The sequence below is a fragment of the Panicum virgatum genome, chromosome 3K (assembly GCF_016808335.1).
Source record: "Panicum virgatum strain AP13 chromosome 3K, P.virgatum_v5, whole genome shotgun sequence".
Lineage (NCBI taxonomy): Eukaryota > Viridiplantae > Streptophyta > Magnoliopsida > Poales > Poaceae > Panicum > Panicum virgatum.
The window spans coordinates 64,096,286-64,115,458 of NC_053138.1; the positions used below are offsets into that span (position 1 = coordinate 64,096,286).

Below are 19,173 nucleotides of genomic sequence, written 5' to 3' on the forward strand. Positions count from 1 at the left end.
TCTGTCATCGATCGCATATGTTATATAGGCAAGAGCCACGAGTTCGTGCTTAACTATATGTCATCAAACTTTGACGCGTGTCGTGTGCAAATAATATAATATACGGCTGCGTCATGAGGATGCAGGCCGATCTGATGATGACGAGGCAGGCCGAGAGCAGGATATGGTCCGTTCAAACGAATAAAGATCACACATGCTGCCATGAGTGATCAGTGATGAGCCGTGCATGCATGTCGATCGAAGATAGACGATGGTCATCCAGGTCCAGCTGGGGTACATACGCTGGTCAGCACTACTGCAAGTTCACCACGATGAGGCTTCATTCTTGACGCCATGGCTGGCGATCGGAGCTGCTTATTAATTAGCTAGAGTAGTCAACGACGGCTAGCTGTTTGTTGTCTTGTCGGAAGGATCGACCGGGTGAGGGAGAGGCGACTGATGGAGACTAAAGCAGGTAGCAAATGAAAATTTTGCTTGCTTTGAAGATTATTCAGCCGCTGCCCAAATGCGCGCGTGCGTCGTCATTGATCTTCAACTACGTACACCTACCTTGCATATTAATTTAATTGCCCATTCTCGGCCGGAGATCGATCATAGAAGAATCATCAAATAATTTGCCTCGTGCTGCATATACGTATGGTCTATCAAGTTTATTAATTATTACTCATCCGTTACAAATTATAAGTCGTTTGACTTTTTGGACCACTCATTTTATTCAAAAAAGTTGAGCAAGTATAGTCATTTTTAAAGAATTTGTATTGGTAAAGCAAGTCATCACAAAAAAGAAGTGCTATTTTGCACAAATTTTTTTAATAAAATGAGTAGTCAAAAAAAATAACCTATAATTTGAAACCGACGGAGCAATAAACTATTTCACGTGATCTAATACGACAATCTATATACGCTGCATACGTCATGATACATATTAAATTATGTCTAGCAGAGGTAATTATATTGACCACAAATAAGCATGACGCCATGGTTAAGATATCATGCTGCCTGCGTCATATGCATGCATGATTCATACATTTCTTCTTATACATTTCTTCTTCTTTTAAATAAAGATTCTTTTTCTTTTAGGAATTGAAATAGTCAAATAGAGATTCGTGCAATGCATTGGCTGCTGCCGGGCCGGTCGGTCATCCACACACCACTTGGCCCATGCCTCGCTCGTGCATACCGCATCTCGCCCGTATACACGCTCAGGCTCGGCCCACTGCCACATTCAAGTCACGCATCTGGCCTCCTGGAGCGCCTTGACAAGCTTCCCAAGGCAGGCATCCACGTCCTTCTTCTTCGACCTGGGCATCAGGTTCTCCGCCACGTCCGCCGGAGTCATGCTCACCTCCTCCAGCAGCCGCCGGACCTCGCCGAACAGCTCGTGGTCGATGTGCATGTCCATCCTGGAGCGTGACCTTGCCGTCCTTGTCGTCGCCATCGTTGTCGTCCCACGGCATCTTCTTGTCATTCTTGTTGTTGCTTTTCTTGCGCTTGCCGGGGAGGTCGATGGAGCAGTCGATGTCCTCGATGACGATGATGGACTTGCCGGTGGTCTCGATGAAGAGCCTGCGCAGCTCGGTGTTGCTCTTCACCTTGGCGAGCTCGAGGTCGTAGACGTCATAGTCGAGGAAGTTGGCCATGGCGGCGATCATTGTGGACTCGCCGGTGCCCGGGGGCCCGAACAGCAGGTAGCCGCGCTTCCAGGCCTAGCCCACCGACGCGTAGTATTCCTTGCCGTCGCGGAACATCTCGAGGTCGTCGACGATCTCCCGCTTTCTGGCCGGGTCCATGGCGAGCGTGGCGAAGGTGGATGGGTGCTCCAGCTTGACGTGGCTCCAGACGCGGGGCCCGTCCTCGGCGCCGGCGGCCCCCCAGTCGGCGCTGGTGTTGTTGGTGAAGAGGCGGCGCTGGCGGTTCCTGACGGTGGCGGCGCGGCCCTCGGCGAGGACGTGCGGCAGGTAGGCGGCCTCGACGAGCGCGCGGTGGCGGCGGTGGAAGGTGAGGCGGTAGGCGCGGCGCTCCTCCTCGCGCGGGTTCCAGGCGATGACGTTGGCGCGGCGGAGCGTCTTGGTCTTGCGCCAGCAGAGCCTGGCGCGACGTGGTCGTCGACGGCGAGGCTGACCGCTGACGCGGTCGCTGCCGTCGGGGAGGTCAGCGCGGAGCCTGGCGGCGCGGGCGGCGCAGGTGGCGCTGAGGTAGGCCTCGCTGCGGGCGAAGGAGTCGGCGGCGTGCTCGTCGATGGTGATGGTGACGTAGGGGGAGACGGCGGCGAGGATGCGGCGCGCCAGGGCGGCGAGGTGGTCCTGGAGCTGGAAAGGGAGGTGGTCCTGCACCATGGACCACAGGAAGAGCAGGCTGGCGAGCGTGGACCACACCCCGGCCCAGCCGTAGCCGTAGGCGGCGGCGGGGGCATCAGCAGCGTCGCCGCCGACCAACGACTCCGCCGCCAGCACCATTATTGTACTATGTAACCAGGGGCGGATACAGGAGGGGGGCTAGGGGGGCTCAAGCCCCCCTAAGCTCCCCTAATTACAAGTAAAACACTGTAGCAAAATCTCCAAATCACCATTAAATCTTCACATAAATCAACATCTCTATTGTTTCAGCCCCCCTTGCCTCCAATCCTGCATCTGCCACTGTATGTAACCACAGCACAGATGGGTGAGCACACAATTCTTTTTAATCATCACGATGAACAAGTAGCCAACAGTATCTGGTGCAAACCACAATTTTATAAAAATCTGTGCAAATCACAGCAAAAAAGTCATCTAAATTTTACCAAAAAATCACACATTTAGATAATATGATGATATACAATTTTGTAAAATATCTTGTCCAAACTCGACTTCGTTTGTGAGATATAAAAATAACAAATTTCTAACAAATCATTTGGGCAGCTTTCTGGCTAGAAATTTGTTATTTTTATATCTCACAAACGAAGTGGAGTTTGGACAAAATATTTTACAAGGTTGTGTATCATCATATCTCACAAATAAAAATATTTTACAAAGTTGTGTATCATCATATCTCACAAATAAAGATATTTGTTAGAAATATATAATTAGGTGGGAGAAACGCGTCAAAATTCTTAGGCCAAAATAAATAAATAAATTAAAACTGTTAAATTTGGTCTCCGCCGGCCGTAGCATGCATCTAGTATCAATCAGTCGTATCCTTGGTATAAACGAAAGCAAGAAGATCGAAGAAACATTCTCTAGCTAGCACATACTACTACACACGACTACTCGTAGAAACAAACTGATGACATCCGTACGCGTTCACACACGTACCGTGTACTACCTTATTTATTTTCTTGCAAATAAATAAACGACAGTTACATGTTATTCTGCGTGGGTGGGTCGACATTATTATTATTATTAGAGAAAAATCCAATTTACACTCTTGATATTGCGCCAAATAACGGATGACAACACACATGTGGTGATTTTATTAATTTAAGTAAAATCTATCGGTCCAATCTTCTGTACGTGTGTTTATAGAGACGAAATGTAAGTGCAGTTAATTATTCGCATGATACTAGAGAGGGAATTATTATATATTCTCTAGTACATGCGTGTGTGCTCTATAGTTGTCTATGCAGCCCACAGCCCGTTGGCCCATCCAAAGCACGGCGAATTTGGCCTGACCCAAGCAAAGCACGGCCCGCTCCCTACCGTGCCCGGGCTAGCTCGGCCCGTCAACCGTGCTCAGGCTTGGGCCGTCACCCCCGCCCGTGGGCTGGCACAGCCCAGCACGGAGTTAGCAGGCCGGCCCGATGGCAGCCCGCTAACTCCAACGCCCACCCAGCCCATCCAGCCCAAGCAGGTATATAGACTCTAGCCCCTCCGCACCCCCACCGCCGTCGGGCGTCGGTGCAGCGCCCTCCGGTCGCCATTTGCCGGATGCAGCGTCGCCCCGATTCGCTCGCCCCGCCGGCCGGCGGCGCCGCCTCGTGTCCTCTCTTTACGACTGCGAGAAGGCGAGATGCTCACGGCCCGTGACCGCGACTCCGCGCCCGCCGCCTCCTTGTCTTCGCCTCGCTGGCCGCCTCCTCCTCGTCTCCGCCCCGCCGGCCGCCGCCTTCTCGAGTCCGCCCATTCGGCCGCCGCTCCCTCTGCCCCTCGCCACCGATAGGCGCCCGCCCTGACCTTCCCGACGCCGGTGTTCGCCCCTCGGCCCCGCCCTTTGCTGCCGGCCCCTTCTCGCCTTTCTCGTCCCCAATGCCGTCGCTCGCCGCCCCGTCGCCACCAGCACCCACACGGCCCGCCCCTCCCCACCAGCCGCCGTTCGCGCCCGCCCCTCGCTGCCAGCCCCTGTTCGCCCCGGCGGGCGTAGGCGCGCAGCAGGAGGGAGGTGCGGCGGACGACCACGACGCCGGCGGGCTTCGGGCAGCCCGTCCTGTGCTGTAGTGCCGGGCTCTGCCGGCCCGACCCGGCACGAAACAGGCCCGTGGGCCCGTGCTTGGGCCATCGGGAGAGCCCGTGGGCTAGCACGGCACAACCTGGTGGGATATTGGGCCGGGCTACGCACGACCCGATAAAGAATGGTCTAGGGCGGGGCCGTGCCAGGGCTGGGCCGAGCGGCCCGAATGGCCATCTATAGTGTGCTCATGGCGAGTCGTCAAAACCAAGCGCGTGAGCAGGTACGTGTTTCTTATGAATTAAGGAACACAGATGTAGGTAGTATTAAGGAAAACATATATATTATAGCGAAAAGAGGCTGACCCATTTGGTTGAAGAGAAAGACTTTGTGTGCGAAGCATGAGCGTCAGAGCATGTCATGACAGGCCACTCGCTCAAAGACTTCTTAGAGCATCTCCAGCAAGGCCCAAAATCAAGTCCTTATTTCTCCATTTGAGAGCTGGCCTACAAAATTTGAGGGCCAAAATCAGAGCTCAACTCCAACGGGCCTCACAAATTTCGCCCTTCATATCAGCAGGACCCACTGTCAGCGTCTCCTCGTCCTGTCCGCCCCAGCACGAGCCGCCGCCCCGTCGCGCCCTCGCCCGCCGCGCCGCGGTCGCCGCGTGCCTGCCCCCGGCCTCCATGCTGCCCGCCGCGGTCGCGCTCTGCCCCGGCTGCGGTGCTCGCCCCCGAGACGTGCCACCTGCCATGCTGGCACGGCACTATCACCACCTTCTCCGCCTAGCGGCGCCTCCGCCTCCTCCGCCTTCGCCTCCTCCCGGCGCCGCGTCGGCTGCTGCTCGGCATCGCCCGCCGTCACATGCTCTCCCCTGCCTCAGGCTGCTGCTAGGCAAGCATCTGAATTGCAAAATCATGGGACCGCAAGCGATCGATACCTGCAGCTCCAGGATCTCCATCTACTGAACGTTCTTGACTTCTTGGCCTCTTCGTTCATGCCAGAGTCAAGGTATTAGCGATTTTTTCCCCAACTATCTTGATTGTGTACTGCAAATGATTGCTGTTGTATATTTAGCTGTTTCTTACTGCAAATATTATTGCATTGTGTTGAAGTGATTGTGTACTCGCAATGCTGCTGGCAGAGATGCACAGGCCTTATAAATGTTGAAGTGATTCTTTAGTTCAGAGGAGGGCTTCAGAATTTGTGGAACATTTTAGTGATGCCTAGATATAGGTTTTAATGTTTTTTTTAAAAAAGATATGGGTTTTAAGGTACCATAGATGTAAGAAAAGATTACACAACATCTATCAAATATTGAAGTCTGAATTAACATGTTGATGCAAACAATCTTGCAGTTGATAGGCGAATCAGTTGACAGGATGATAGGCGAATCAGTTGACAGGCAGTTCATCAAGGAGGAGATACTACTGTATTCCTGTGCAGGTCGACAGGCGAGACCAACTGTTATTTACCTCAAGCAAACTAAATCAGTAAGCTCCCAGGCAAACTGAAGAAACTGAAGCCAGTTCAGATTGCTACTTGGAGAAATAACCGTGAAGCTATGGAAGCCTTTTCATGATGAAGTTCAAGTTTTGATTGAGTCCTTAGTTTTTTTATTGGCGTGGAGTTTCTGTAATCCAGCCTGGCGCATTTTTTTTTAATTTTTTCAGTATTAGTTGTAGCTTCAGTTCAGTATTAGTCCATAATCCATGATGAAGTTATGCACATAGCTTCAGCAAATGTATGATACAGTTGTAGCTCTTGAAGCCTTTTCAGTTCAGCGAATGAAAGCTGAGTTCAGTGAATGATTGTCAATTCAGCCTCATGGTCTTGGATTGTCACAACCTGCAGCTCACTAGTAAGCTCCTTGGCAAACAAAAAGAAAATCGAGTGACATCTCATCCCACCAAGCAGCACCTTACTGTTATTCCCACCAAGAATTGCCCATAAGCCAAGCAGCACCTGTGAGCATATACAAAACCATGTATGCCATATGCAGAAGTGCTTAAATGAATTCCCACCAAGAATTGAGGATAAATGAAACTCAATGACATTAATCTCTGTTCACATAAACTTCAAGTACTGACAGCACAAAAAAACAGAAATTCATGTCGTTAACCTTGTTGGACGACCGGAAAAGACCAGACATTCAGATGCAGTCTCTTCAGGCAGAGACAGTTTCAGGTTCAGACTCAAGACTCATTCAGGTTTTGGGTGGTGGCCAATCGAACACTACAGTGTAACTCAAACAATAGTATGCTCCAGCTTAATACATTACAAAAATATGATTTACTTGGATACAACTCCATTCAAATAGATAGCAACTCAAATTCAGATACAACTCCATTCAAATAAAGCTGATACTGATCCAAGACTTGCAAAGCTGGATATCTTCTTCTTGACTGTAGTTGCTGCCCCGCTTGGATGCTCTTTTCCCACCACTACTTGGAGTGGCCTCTGGCCGCATCGAAAGTTCCAAATCGCCATCCACATCCTGGGTCATAAGATCTGTGTAGTAATGTGAATTTGAGCCCCTTGGATCCTGCAAACCACAAGAGACATGTTATTCAGATATTATTTCATATATCTATTTGCAACAGTAAAAAACAGAAAAGATTTATTTGCAACATTGAAACACAAGAGACAATGCTACCACTGCTTGAGAGTGTGCAGGGTAGTTGCAGGCCATTTAATCTATGCAGAGAAAGGAATAGTTAATTCCATATCCATAAACAGAATAAGCCGTAAGCCTTCTTCCCAAAGGTGCATTTGTATACCGTTACAACACTGAGATGGTGTGCAATGGAAATCAACCTTATACGGCTATACTAGCTGAGCTGTCTAATAAAACAATGTACAATACTGATGCTGAAACATGAAACAAAGAAGAAAGACTTTCCTATTCTTTGTATCCAGGTGACCAGTAGACATCCACTTCTCTTTCAGTTTTAAAGAACAATATATTTTGTCTAAAATTTTAAATATGAGAATTTGAAATACATATAAAAATTGAGAGAAACCTTTTCTATCATCAAGAAGGTCCAGGGCTTGACTAAGACACTAAGCCAGGGACTCAATATTTTCTAAATGCAGGAATTCAATGCCCATTAGATGTAACAAAATGGAGTTAGTGATAACCTCAATGACATCAATAGCTCAAAAATACATACATCTGCCGAGCAGTCTAGTGTCGAATCAAAGATCGGCTTCGAGGTGTCGGCGGCATCGTATTCCATCACTGCTGGGGATGATGACGTGCTGCGGGTGTCCCAGCAGGTGGTGGCACCGAGTGGTGGTGAAGCAGGTTCTGTGAAGGTCGCCGTGAGAGGGTTGTGTTGAGGAGCACCACCAGGATAGGGCAGTTCTTGCGGCGAGGCAGGACGGAGTTGGGCACTTCTTGGCGACGAGGAAAGCCGGAGTTGGGCACTTCTTGGCGACGAGGAAGGCCAGAGATGGAAGGATTGGTAGTAGGGACCGGCGTGAAGAAGGTTCGACGACGGGTCTTCGCCGGAGTACCCGCCGTTGGCAGTGGAGGGCGCACGCCGCCAGAGGTGCCTCCATGAGATCCGGAAGGCCTCTGCTCCATGTCGGCAAGATGGAGGGGTGGTGGAGGCGGCGCTGGCCGTACCTTCTGTGGACGAGGCGGCGGCTGCTCCATGCTGCGGCGGGGTGGAGGGGCCGCAGGCGGCGGCACGGGGAGGCGACGGGGCGAGGGCGACGGGGTGGAGCCGTGCAGGGCCGAGGGCGGCGGGGTGGCGGCCGGCGCGTCGGCGGGATGGGGCAGTGAGCCGTGCAGGGCCGAGGGCGGCGGGGTGGCAGCAGGCGCGCCGGCGGGGCGGGGAGGTGTCGGGGCGCCACACTGTCGTCCTCGTCCTCGTCGGCCGGGTTCGCCAATGGATGTTGCCCCTCAGCTTGCTGATGGATGTTGCTTGAAGCCCGACGCCGATGGATGATGCCCGGAACCACGCGCGGCGCGCCGGCGGGGCGGCGTCGGGGCGTCAGGGTTGCGGCGCACGGGGGGCATCGGGTTTGCGGGGCTGTGGTGCTTCGGGGCGGGGATACGGATCGGGCCCTACAGGGGCCTGATTGAGAGCCCATTTGGAGGCTCTGCTGGAGTTAAAATTTCTCCTAAACTTTAAATAAATAGAGTAGGGGCCCAAATAGGAGGTGGGCTGTAGATGCTCTTAGAGGCATATTTCTAGAGAGTCAAAAAGAACGCCCATGAGATTTATATATAAAAAATGTAAGAGATGTGTGCACGCGTGTATTTTTTTGAAAGTCTCATTCTAGGTACACAAGCTGTAGTATCTGAACTCACACCACACACACTCCATATCTATCTAACTAGAAACTAGAGCCTATATACCAATGTAAGAAATAGCGGACTAAGTTATTTAGCGGAACCTTTTCCAAAAAGCTAAAAGAGCTATAGCAGAAGATAAATCATTTACCGGAATAATAAAATAATCAATAATTACCATAAAATTAGAAGCATCATTGGTCTAACTCTTTAAAATAGACTCAGCACATCTCTTGACTGCCCATGCTGCTTTTTCTATGGTCCACCCTAGTTATATTGATTTTTTATTTCTTTTGACTACATCTTTAGCGGGCATAGTGGGTATTTATTACCACTAAATCCTGTAAAAACCCCTCTAGCGGACATAGCGGACAAATATTATATAGTGTAGCGGTAGATCTCCTAGAAAGTTAATAGCGAGCTATAGCGGGCTAATTTGTACATTGCTATATACACACACGTGCCTGTTGAGTGCAAACTGACGAGCACGTCATCCCATTGTGGTCCATAGACGCTTGGGGCTCTTGAAGGAAAATCCCGGACAGGTGTGCGTGTGTGTTTGAGAAAGAGAGGTGTGTCATGTATATAAACAAGGCCAAATTGGTGGGTCAATCCAGTGATTACGGCCCAGTTTGAGAGGTTGAGCGTAGAGGCTTGGGCTTTCAAGTTGGGCCGTGCTTATTCCCTTCGCCTGATCACACATCAATAGTCTACTACCCCTAAAAAAAATCAATAGTCTACTGAACACAGCCTGTTTAGTATCTATATATACATCAAGAAAAGAGAAGAAGAGTGAGGAACGACGACAAGCGTTGGGCCGGCTGTTGGACAGGAAGGAGATCCAAGTGTTGATCTTATCCTTGGTCATGGTCACAGGTCAGTGCTGGTGCTTGTTACTCTGTTAGTGGTAGCCGGTAGGGCAGCTGGTCTGCGAATCTGCTTCATCAGCTGCTCTTCTTTGACTCGAAAATAAAGTAGCTGATGGTGATGAGCGCGCCGCATGCAGTTGTAGTTGGCATGACTTGGCTGGCCGATCCGCGCCATACCCCTAGAGTCAATGTTAACAGGATTTGGATGGGATCGGGCACGGAGCCAGCATTCTACAACCTTTTCTATTTAATTAATTAATTAATTAATTCAGCGGCCGCGAGAATCCCAAAGCTGGAGCTCTCTGACGTTAAACTGACTGCTCGCTCAAATTATTGTCAGCTACAGCAATGACCGTGCATGTGATGCTTGAGAATGAGGTGCGTTTGGCAGAGCTGTAGAGTTGATTCTTTGCTGAATCCAGCAGGATCTCTGCCAAACAGATTTTTAGAGAGAAATGATTCTCCTCTGATTCTGTGAAATAAACTAAGAGTCTGGGAGCTAAAAAATAGCTACTTTCTGATTCTGTAAAGTGATTCTCCATCTTGAATTTAGGAGTTTATGCTAGAGAATCGAATAGAATCACTTCTATTAGAGAATCAGCTCTCATATAGAATCAAAATCAAGATAGAGAAAATGCATGTCAACTTGGCCAACTGCTAGCTGGTAGTAACGAGGAACATCATCATAGACATGCATGACATGCATTGAGTTTCAACCAACTAACCCCCCATCACCATTTTGCGCCTCTCAATTTGTCAACGGCATCCGATCCGTATCTTTCATTGTCACAACACTGACAATTTGTCTCGCTTATTTGCACGGCAGCCACGGTTGTTTTTTTTTTCTAAAAAAAAAATAAATTCTAACATGACATCAACGTATATACTAGTACGGGTTGAGAAAATGAGGACCCTAGCTAGCTAGAGTAAAAAATCTACCCAAATTGAAAGTCGTTGAAACAAAGTCCAATTAGTAATTGTGTGACGGTATGAGTAATGGATGAACACTAAAGTTAGTGCAGAAAATGGGAGCTGTCCCCTAAAAACATCTCCCAATAAAATAGTATTAAGATGTCCAATACCACTTTCTTAAATTATTATGAGAGATACTTTTACGGTTCTCCAATAATCTCATCCCAATACAAACTAATATATTGGAACAGCCAAAATTCTCTCTTTATTTGAGGGGAGTCAAGGTGAAATATCATGATAGAAATGGAAGAGATTTTAGAGTACTGCCGGAGCATATTTTTCCCAATATTATTAGTTTATTCAAGTGATTAAAAAAAATGCAAGTGTTGATCTAGCCAACCATCTCCAACCTTTCTAGCTAGTACTGGTGTGGTGGTGCTGCGTGCGTTCTACCAACCAACCAACCCAAACGAGCCAGCCCCCAACTTGACAAGTTGACATATACATACTAGTGGTAGTAGTAGAATTGTAGAAATGCCGCAAATGCTCTCGTCTTCGTCTGTCTATCGATCCAATTGTTGAGTTGCAATCCAACCCAGAGAAGAGGGGCACTGCAGCCTGTCAGTGTCAGTCTTGTCTGCAACTTACTGCACACTGGAGCAACTTCTCTGCTGCTGCTGCTGCTGCTGCTCTGCAAGAAGTTAAGATCGATCCAGATTACTCTTCCGTCTTCTACCCCGGCGCGGCCGGCCGGCGGTCGATCGAGATGCGGCCCGGCGCCGCGGGCATCTGCGCACTCCTGCTGAGCCTCCTCCTCCCTGCCTCCATCGCCTTTCCGCTATGCACCGACGCGAGTCAGTTCACGCACTTCCCACCCCTGCTGTGCTGCTTCTTCGTCTTCTTCTTCTTCTTCGCCTGCTCAGTGCTCAGCTCAACCATGGATTGCATACATGCAGGGGCGCCGGTGCTGCTCAACACCACGCTCAAGTTCTGCTCCTCCTCCGGCAGCACAAGCAGTAGCAGCTGCTGCGATGCCGCCGCCGACGCCGCGCTCAGCACCCAGTTCGACGCCATGAACGTCTCCGACGCCGCCTGCGCCGCCGTCCTCAAGTCAATCCTCTGCGCTGTAATAAGCGACCATCCCTCCTCCTTTTTACTTTTTTACTTTTAACATTATCACACAAGTACACAACACGTGCTTCCTCTTCTTCCTCTTCTTTTTATTGGTATGGTTTCAGTTCAGTTGGATTTGTTACTTCGCTCCTTGTTGTTATTTCCCTTCGCATATAGATTGAACCTTTGCTTTAACTGATAGTCTGATACATCACTCCACTAGTAGCAGAATAGTATTTACTGTGGAAATGCCATATGCACTTCAAAAAAAGCTTAGAAATTCGCATGCTTACTTTGCTGAGTGCAAAATGCAATTCTACAATATGAAGAACAAAACTACCTGAGAATACTGTACAAATTCTAATTTGTAACAATCGTTGCATCTTTTCAAGTAGGAATAACTGAATTTGGTTGCCAATACCATCTGACCTGAAATTTAGATGTCTCACTCAAAGGACTGAAATTTAGATGTCAATACACTGAATTGAGTGACTCCAATTTCAGAAATGCAGCCCATATTCTGCTGATTTGTTTGATGCTGGGCCAAAGATTCGGACAATTCCCTTCCTCTGCAACTCCACCTCCTCAGCAACTTCTGCCCAGTCCAAGGAAACCACTCAGGATCAGGACTACTGCAAACATGTCTGGGAAACTTGCAAGGATGTCAAAATAACGAACTCTCCCTTTCAACCACCCCTGCAAGGCAGTGCACCGCCTCCGACCTCATCACCGTCGAAGCTGACTGATGCCTGGCAATCCGAAAGTGACTTCTGTACCTCGTTTGGTGGTGCACCCAATGATCAGTCTGTATGCTTCAGTGGCGACACGGTTTCATTCAACGCCACCCAGCCTTCGCCCTCTCCTAAAGGGATATGCCTGGAGAGGATTGGTGATGGATCCTACCTTAACATGGCTCCTCACCCTGATGGATCCAATAGGGTCTTCTTGGGCAGCCAAGCTGGGAAGATATGGCTGGCAACTGTCCCTGATCAAGGATCCGGGGGCACTCTACAATTCGAAGAAGCTAGCCCATTCGTTGATCTGACTGATCAGGTGCACTTTGATTCAGCATTTGGACTCATGGGTATGGCGTTCCATCCTGACTTTGCAACCAATGGCCGTTTCTTTGCATCTTACAACTGCGATAGAACAAAGTCACCCAGCTGTACGGGAAGATGCTCATGCAATTCTGATGTGGGCTGTGATCCCACGAAGCTAGGTACCGACAATGGTGCTCAGCCATGCCAGTATCAAGTGGTGATTTCAGAATATTCAGCAAAAGGTTCCTCGGCAAACGTTTCCGAGGTTTGCTCATCTCAACATGCTCTTCCATTCAAGTCTTGTCTTGGTATTCCCTGAACCTCATCCACACACATGACACATTCCTCTTTAAACATTTTATGTTAGGCTACATCTGCTGATCCATCTGAGGTTAGAAGGATTTTTACTATGGGGCTGCCTTATACATCACAACATGGAGGCCAGGTACTTTTTGGACCTGATGGCTACCTCTACCTCATGATGGGGGATGGTGGAGGAAAGGGAGATCCTTTTAATTTCGCTCAGAACAAGAAGTCACTCTTGGGAAAAATCATGAGGCTTGACATTGACAGTACGCCGAGTAAGTCTTTGAGCCTTGATGCCATTTGTCTACTTATTTAAACTGCTACTCTTTGTTTCTTTACTCGAATCAGCATTCCAACCTTTATCACTTTCCTTTAGTCGCTTCAGCTTCCACGGTTATGTCTCCATAAACTGCTCTTGCATTTCCTCTTAGTTAGTTTACATGAAAACTTTGGCATCAGTACCAAAGGACGAAATGGCATCAACCACCACCTCCAGTGAGAATATGAGACTATTCCAATGATGCATCTAATTTTGGCCCTTAGTATGAGCTACTTAAGTTAGCAAAATATTAGACACATCTTTTATATCTTTCCTGTCCTGAGAACGGATTAGTCAAAGATACTAGATGATGACTGGATGAGACTATGATCTTCTGATTTGGCAGCATTATTAGCTGCCATTTTTATACTGAACTAGGTGGAAGGTTGAGGCTATAAAATCTTGGAGGCACTTGTCACTTATAGAACTGATATAAGCAATTCAATTCATCAGCTTATAAAAGTATGGCTAACTGGTTTCTTTTGCATTCTTTCGCACAAAGTTTTTTTTTTCTTGTATATTGGTATGGAGAGCTGCATCATGCACATGATCTGTCAATTTTTGTTCCTAAAGCTTTCTGTTTTTTTTTCTGTTTCATTTTTAAGGAGCAAGTGAAATCAGTAACACGAGTTTGTGGGGAAATTATTCTATTCCAAAAGATAACCCGTATGCTGATGGTAGCGAGTTACAACCAGAAATTTGGGCACTGGGTCTTAGAAACCCGTGGAGGTGCAGTTTTGATTCTGAGAAGCCATCCTACTTCTACTGTGGAGATGTTGGGCAGGTACTATGCATGACCATACGTAGTCAATGTTTAATTTCCCAGCTGCTAATTTGGGTTGCTTCTTTCGTTAGATAGCCATGTGTGCTCAGACTTAGTATTCCATGTTTTGCTTTTAGTCATCGTTGAGGAAATGAATGTGTGTACTTTGTATGCAAACAACACTTAATTTGTGTTTGTACCTTAACCCTGTAGGATCAATATGAAGAAGTGGATTTGATCTCCAAAGGTGGGAACTACGGATGGCGTGCGCTTGAGGGTCCTCTTGTTTACCATCCACCATGGGCACCAGGAGGCAACACATCACTTGACTCCATAAACGCCATCCCACCTATCATGGGTTACAGTCACTCTGATGTGAATAAGAACATCGGATCCGCATCGATCATGGGAGGTTATGTCTATAGAGGGTCTGCTGATCCCTGCTTGTATGGAAGGTATCATCATCGATCACTCGATATTACTAGCTCGACACCTCCTGTACATGTTCATTTGGAACTCCTTTTATGCACTGCAGCTCTGAATTGTTGGAATTTCAGGTGTAAGGTGTATATCTGTTAACGTATTTTCAGGTACTTGTACGCCGACCTGTACGCTTCGGCCATGTGGACCGGCACAGAGGCCCCGGAGAGCAGCGGGAACTACACCTCCACTCTGATTCCCTTCAGCTGCTCCAAGGATTCTCCGATCGCCTGTGAGACAGCTGCTGGGAGCTCTCTCCCGTCTCTTGGCTACATATACTCCTTTGGCGAGGACAATAGTAAGGACATCTTTTTGCTGACGAGCAAAGGTGTCTACCGAGTCGTCAGGCCCAGCCTCTGCAGCTATACCTGCCCAACAGAGAAACCTGCGACGAACAGCGGGAGAACGCCTCCTGGTTCTTCATCAAAGGCGCCAGCAGCCATGGCACTGAGCAATCAGATGGGAATGCTTTTGCTGTCTGTTATTATGTTTTGGGTCTTGATAAGATAGGATCCTTCTCTGAGTCAGTCATGTGCAAGGATGGATGATGATACGCTCCATACTTTACGAAGAAACCGAAATAAGAATGTTTCAGCTAGAGATCCGCTGTGATATGCTAGTACATAGCATGCAATTAAGGGATTGGCCTGAACCTGCAGGTTACTCAAGCAGGGTCTTTCGTGGTATAAGTACATATTCAGTTATTGTTTGCAAGGAAGAAAACAGAGTGAGGGTGAAACTTTATTCATATTATGTTATATATAGTATAGGGTGATTGCTGGAACATGTGTATGTAGTACATTACATACATGTAACAAGTACTAGTAGCAGCAGCTGCCGGTGGTGGCGATGTTGCAGTAGCTGCTTGGGTCCATGGTGTTGCAGATGGAGGGCAGGGTCTTTGCCATCTCCATGACCTTGCTCATCATTTGATTGTGATCGGAGCCCGGCAGGCCGCCCTGCAGCTCCTGGCGGCCCGTGCTTCTGATCGCCCTGCACCTGCAGCTCGGTGGCATCTGCTCCAGCTGCTTGCTTCAGGTGATGGGCATCGACGACGCCGTGCACTGATGCTTCAGGTAGTCCCTGCACGCGTCCATGGCCTGCGGCTCCTCCTGGCACTGCTCTTTGGATTTGTTTCCACTCGGCAGTCAGAAACATGTGGTGTGGTGGATCAAGCTAACAAGATGCATATGCCAAATCTCACTCTCTTTTTCTGAAAACTGAACCCTGTTCTGTGCAGCTTCTTCTTTCTCAAGATGGGCAACGGCCCACATATTATCTCTCTAACAAACAAGTTCCTCAAAGTTTCAACGAGAGTAAATATTTTTTCTCGAAAAAATAGAGTAAATGAAATATTGTTCTAATAAATAAAAAGACAGTAAATAAAATAGTAGTGGTTGGTAGTATTTTGGAAGGAAATAACTTAAAGAAAAGCCCATTCATATTGGGGAATGGCCGAATTGGGATGTTTGTTTGGTTGGCTAATGGCCCAGCATCATCAAGCTTGTTCTAATGGAGCCACGTGTCTCTACTAAATACAGTACACAGTATTGGCTTTCATAAATAAAAAAGAAAAAAGTTAGAGCATCTCTAGCCCAAGTCCCTAAACAGGCCCCCGTCCCATTTTTTAGGAGTTTTGGGCTAAAACCCAACTCCAGTGGAGGCCCTATTTGGGCTCCCATTTTGCATGGGCCTCCAAATTGAAGGCACAAGCCCTTGGAAATAGAGGCCTCCCATTTCCTTTCCTTTTGCGCCGCCCCGCCGGCCCTAGCACGAGGCGCCGCCCGCTGCGCCCAGCACCGCGCCGTCTCCGCCCGCCGCCGCCCGCCGCCATCGCCGTCTCCCACCGCGCCGTCGTCGTCGCCCCTCCATCTTCTCCATGGAAAGATCCACGCAAGCGTCCCGCGCCATCTTCGGCGGCAGGCGGCCTCCCTGTCTGACGACGGCTCCCCCAGAGAAGACGCGACATCGTCCGTTCGTCGCACCGCATCCCCGTCGTACCGCAAATCCTCCCGCTGCCGGCCTTCCTCGTCGGCAAGATCTGCCATCTCCCGCCGGCGGCCTACCTTGTCAGCTCCCCAACGATGTGCTCGTTCCTCCACGCGGCCGTCAGACATCCACCTTCACGGAGCCTCAAGGTGCTTCACCACCATTCTCCACCGCCGCCATCTTTGATGCCCGCAGCACGGCATCATCGCTAGTTCTCATGTACGAGGCCGCGGACGATGACTTCAGATCCACCCCAATAGTTGACTGGACGCCTGATTTCTCTGCAAATGTAAGTCAATGTTTACTCTGCCTTGCTTCTTGCACATCATCAAGTAGGCAGTGAATGTTTTCTGAATATTGCTTGTCAATGTTTTTTGAACCTTGCTTCGTAATGGATTGTGTTTAGGAGTTTCTTAGAGCTGTTCATATGTAGGAGCTTCTGTTAAAAAACCAAGCCATATCAGTGATCTTTAGGTCCAAAGAGATTTTATCTGTAAAAAAACCAAGCCATATCAGTCAATCCCTTAACTTTATCTTTTGCACGGTTTGTTTGTTTACCTCAAGTTTAGCACTTTTCAATATGTCTAATAACTTCTGAACTTATTCTATTTCTTATGTTCACTTCAGAGTCATCTTTAGTTGTTCTGTCATCGTCTCTTTTGTGGTCTCCCTGTGAGATCCTTGCTCCTAAGAGAACATGGCCAACCCTATTAAAATCTAGAGTAGTATCAGTTTCTTGTGCTTAAGTATAAGCTGCTTCACAGCATTCATGAAATACTATAAAGTTGACTCAAACCGTTGTTTACAAGTTTCATGAAATTCAAAAATTTGCTGATACAGATATCCATTTTCATACCAGAAAGAGATAAACTGTAGATCAGATCATCAGAACACATATGGAATATAAGATTGATTCCTGAAGAAACTGGGTTGTGTTGAACATTTCTCATTCTGATTTTTTTTCTGAGAACATGCTAAAGATAATTAAAGGATTGGCCTTTTACTTTTTAAGAATGACTGGAGCCTCTCAAAAACAATCAAGCATTCTTGTGGAAAACCATGGATCTAACAAATTTGGAATTCACGAGTAAACATGTTTTATTGTAAGTTGTCCATGATTGTTTGCCTTTTATGCATTCTTCAGACCCCCATGGCACTGATTCTTTGCCTTTTATGCATTCTTGAGAGGACGTGAATACTGTCTGCAACATATCTTTGGCTGAATTTGGTATCTGTTGTCTTTTGGATTGTGTCTTGCATTCCTCTGTTCAAGATGGTACAGTACTTGGCTTGTGTCTTGCATCCTCCTGAGGGCTTCCTCTGTTCACAAATGTGTACTTCTGGATTGTGTCTAAGTTAGAACAATGTATGGTTCTGACATTTTCTCTTATGCAGGACCCAAGGGCTTCTACCTCCCAATCTTTCACAAACATGATGACACTAGACGACGATGCTGCAGTGGAATTACTGATGGCGTCGGATCCCACTCCAAGTAGTGGCGGGAAAGGAGTATCAAGGCGAGGCAGCGGCTACATTCAATGTGAAGATATCCAGCTTTGCACATCTTGGATGAATATCAGCAATGACCCCATCATCGGTAATGAGCAGCCATCAAAAACTTATTGGAATAGGATTGCTGATGATTTCCACCAGAACAGACTTTGATTCCAATAGGTCTGCCAATTCTCTCGAGCATCGAATGGGGATCATACTGAAGGACTGCATGCTGTTCCAAGCATGCTATGAACAGATCGAGCGCCGTAATCCCAGCGGCGTCCCGTACCAAGAACATGTACATGATCTCTGTTGCTGCTGCTATATCTTGTCCTTGCTTTATATATATATTCCTTCTATTGCCGTAATCCCAGCTGCTATATCTCTGTTATTGCAGATGATTGAAGCTCAAGCAAGGTATGCTAGAGCTTCAAATGGAAAAAGTTTCCAACTCGTCCATTGTTGGCTCAAGGTGAGACATTGCGAGAAGTTCGCATCACTGTTACTCAACAAGATGCCGAGTAGAAAGCAAGACGCTGCACCAGAGGGAGAAGAACAGCAAGAGGCCAGCCAAGGCCCTCCTTCCAAGAAAGCCCGACCTCCGGGTAGAAAGGAATCCAAAGACAAGCTGAAAAAAAAGAAGGAGATGACGAGTACAAGGATATGATGCAAAATTTGATGGTAATGAAGGCCGAGGAACATAAGATGAAGAAAGAACGATGGGACAAAGATATGGTCATGGAGGAGCGGCGGCTGCAGTGGGAGCATGAACAGAAGATCATGTTCTGTGACATGACTACCATGGACGCTCATCCAAGGGCGTATGTCTTGGCGAAGAGAGCTCAAATAGCAAAGGAGTGTTGCTGTAGTTGATAGCGCCGGTGCTAGTGTGGGCGACAGCGGGGAGAGCGTAGTGTAGGCTAATTTATGTATGAGAATGAGATCAAATTCAGTATTTTTGCCCATTGTGTTCTGTTTTCACAGCAGAGCCATTTGCATTCCAATGAAATTCATTACAATTGCAGATTGTGCCTCCTGCTCTAGCACAGTGGATTTGTGCTATTTGTGTATTAAAATCAATGTTCAGCTAGGCGTTATGCGGTATCTAGGCGGTCACCTTCCGCCTAGCGCCTAAGCGCGCCTAGGGTCGCCTAGGCATTTTCTAAGCATTCCCTAGGCGGGCGAGCTTGAGAACCAGAGCAGGCGAGGGAGGAGGCTAGAGCAGA

General features: G+C 48.0%; 1 protein-coding gene, 1 long non-coding RNA gene and 1 pseudogene across 2 annotated transcripts; 2 read left to right on the forward strand and 1 right to left on the reverse strand.

Annotated features, from left to right (window-relative positions):
- Nucleotides 1–1,225: 1,225 nt before the first annotated feature.
- Nucleotides 1,226–2,456, reverse strand: LOC120701170 (annotated as a pseudogene).
- Nucleotides 2,457–5,000: 2,544 nt separating this feature from the next.
- LOC120701616 lies at nucleotides 5,001–6,177 on the forward strand. The gene is made up of 2 exons (XR_005686181.1): nucleotides 5,001–5,370; nucleotides 5,718–6,177. It is a non-coding gene; the product is annotated as an uncharacterized LOC120701616 (long non-coding RNA).
- Nucleotides 6,178–10,908: 4,731 nt separating this feature from the next.
- Nucleotides 10,909–15,250, forward strand: LOC120700274 (HIPL1 protein-like). Its single transcript, XM_039984504.1, has 7 exons — nucleotides 10,909–11,297; nucleotides 11,400–11,569; nucleotides 12,061–12,861; nucleotides 12,964–13,177; nucleotides 13,827–14,005; nucleotides 14,198–14,439; nucleotides 14,575–15,250. The coding sequence occupies exons 1-7, from the start codon at nucleotides 11,210–11,212 to the stop codon at nucleotides 14,972–14,974; spliced, it is 2,094 nt and encodes a 697-aa protein (XP_039840438.1). The 5' UTR covers nucleotides 10,909–11,209; the 3' UTR covers nucleotides 14,975–15,250.
- Nucleotides 15,251–19,173: the final 3,923 nt, after the last annotated feature.

Bases quoted from the DNA above. Each gene is read 5' to 3' on its own strand.
- LOC120700274 (XM_039984504.1), top strand. From the start codon at position 11,210: ATGCGGCCCGGCGCCGCGGGCATCTGCGCACTCCTGCTGAGCCTCCTC. The intron at 13,178-13,826 runs GTAAGTCTTTGA...TTCATTTTTAAG, and splicing joins TGACATTGACAGTACGCCGA to GAGCAAGTGAAATCAGTAAC. The intron at 14,006-14,197 runs GTACTATGCATG...TTAACCCTGTAG, and splicing joins ACTGTGGAGATGTTGGGCAG to GATCAATATGAAGAAGTGGA.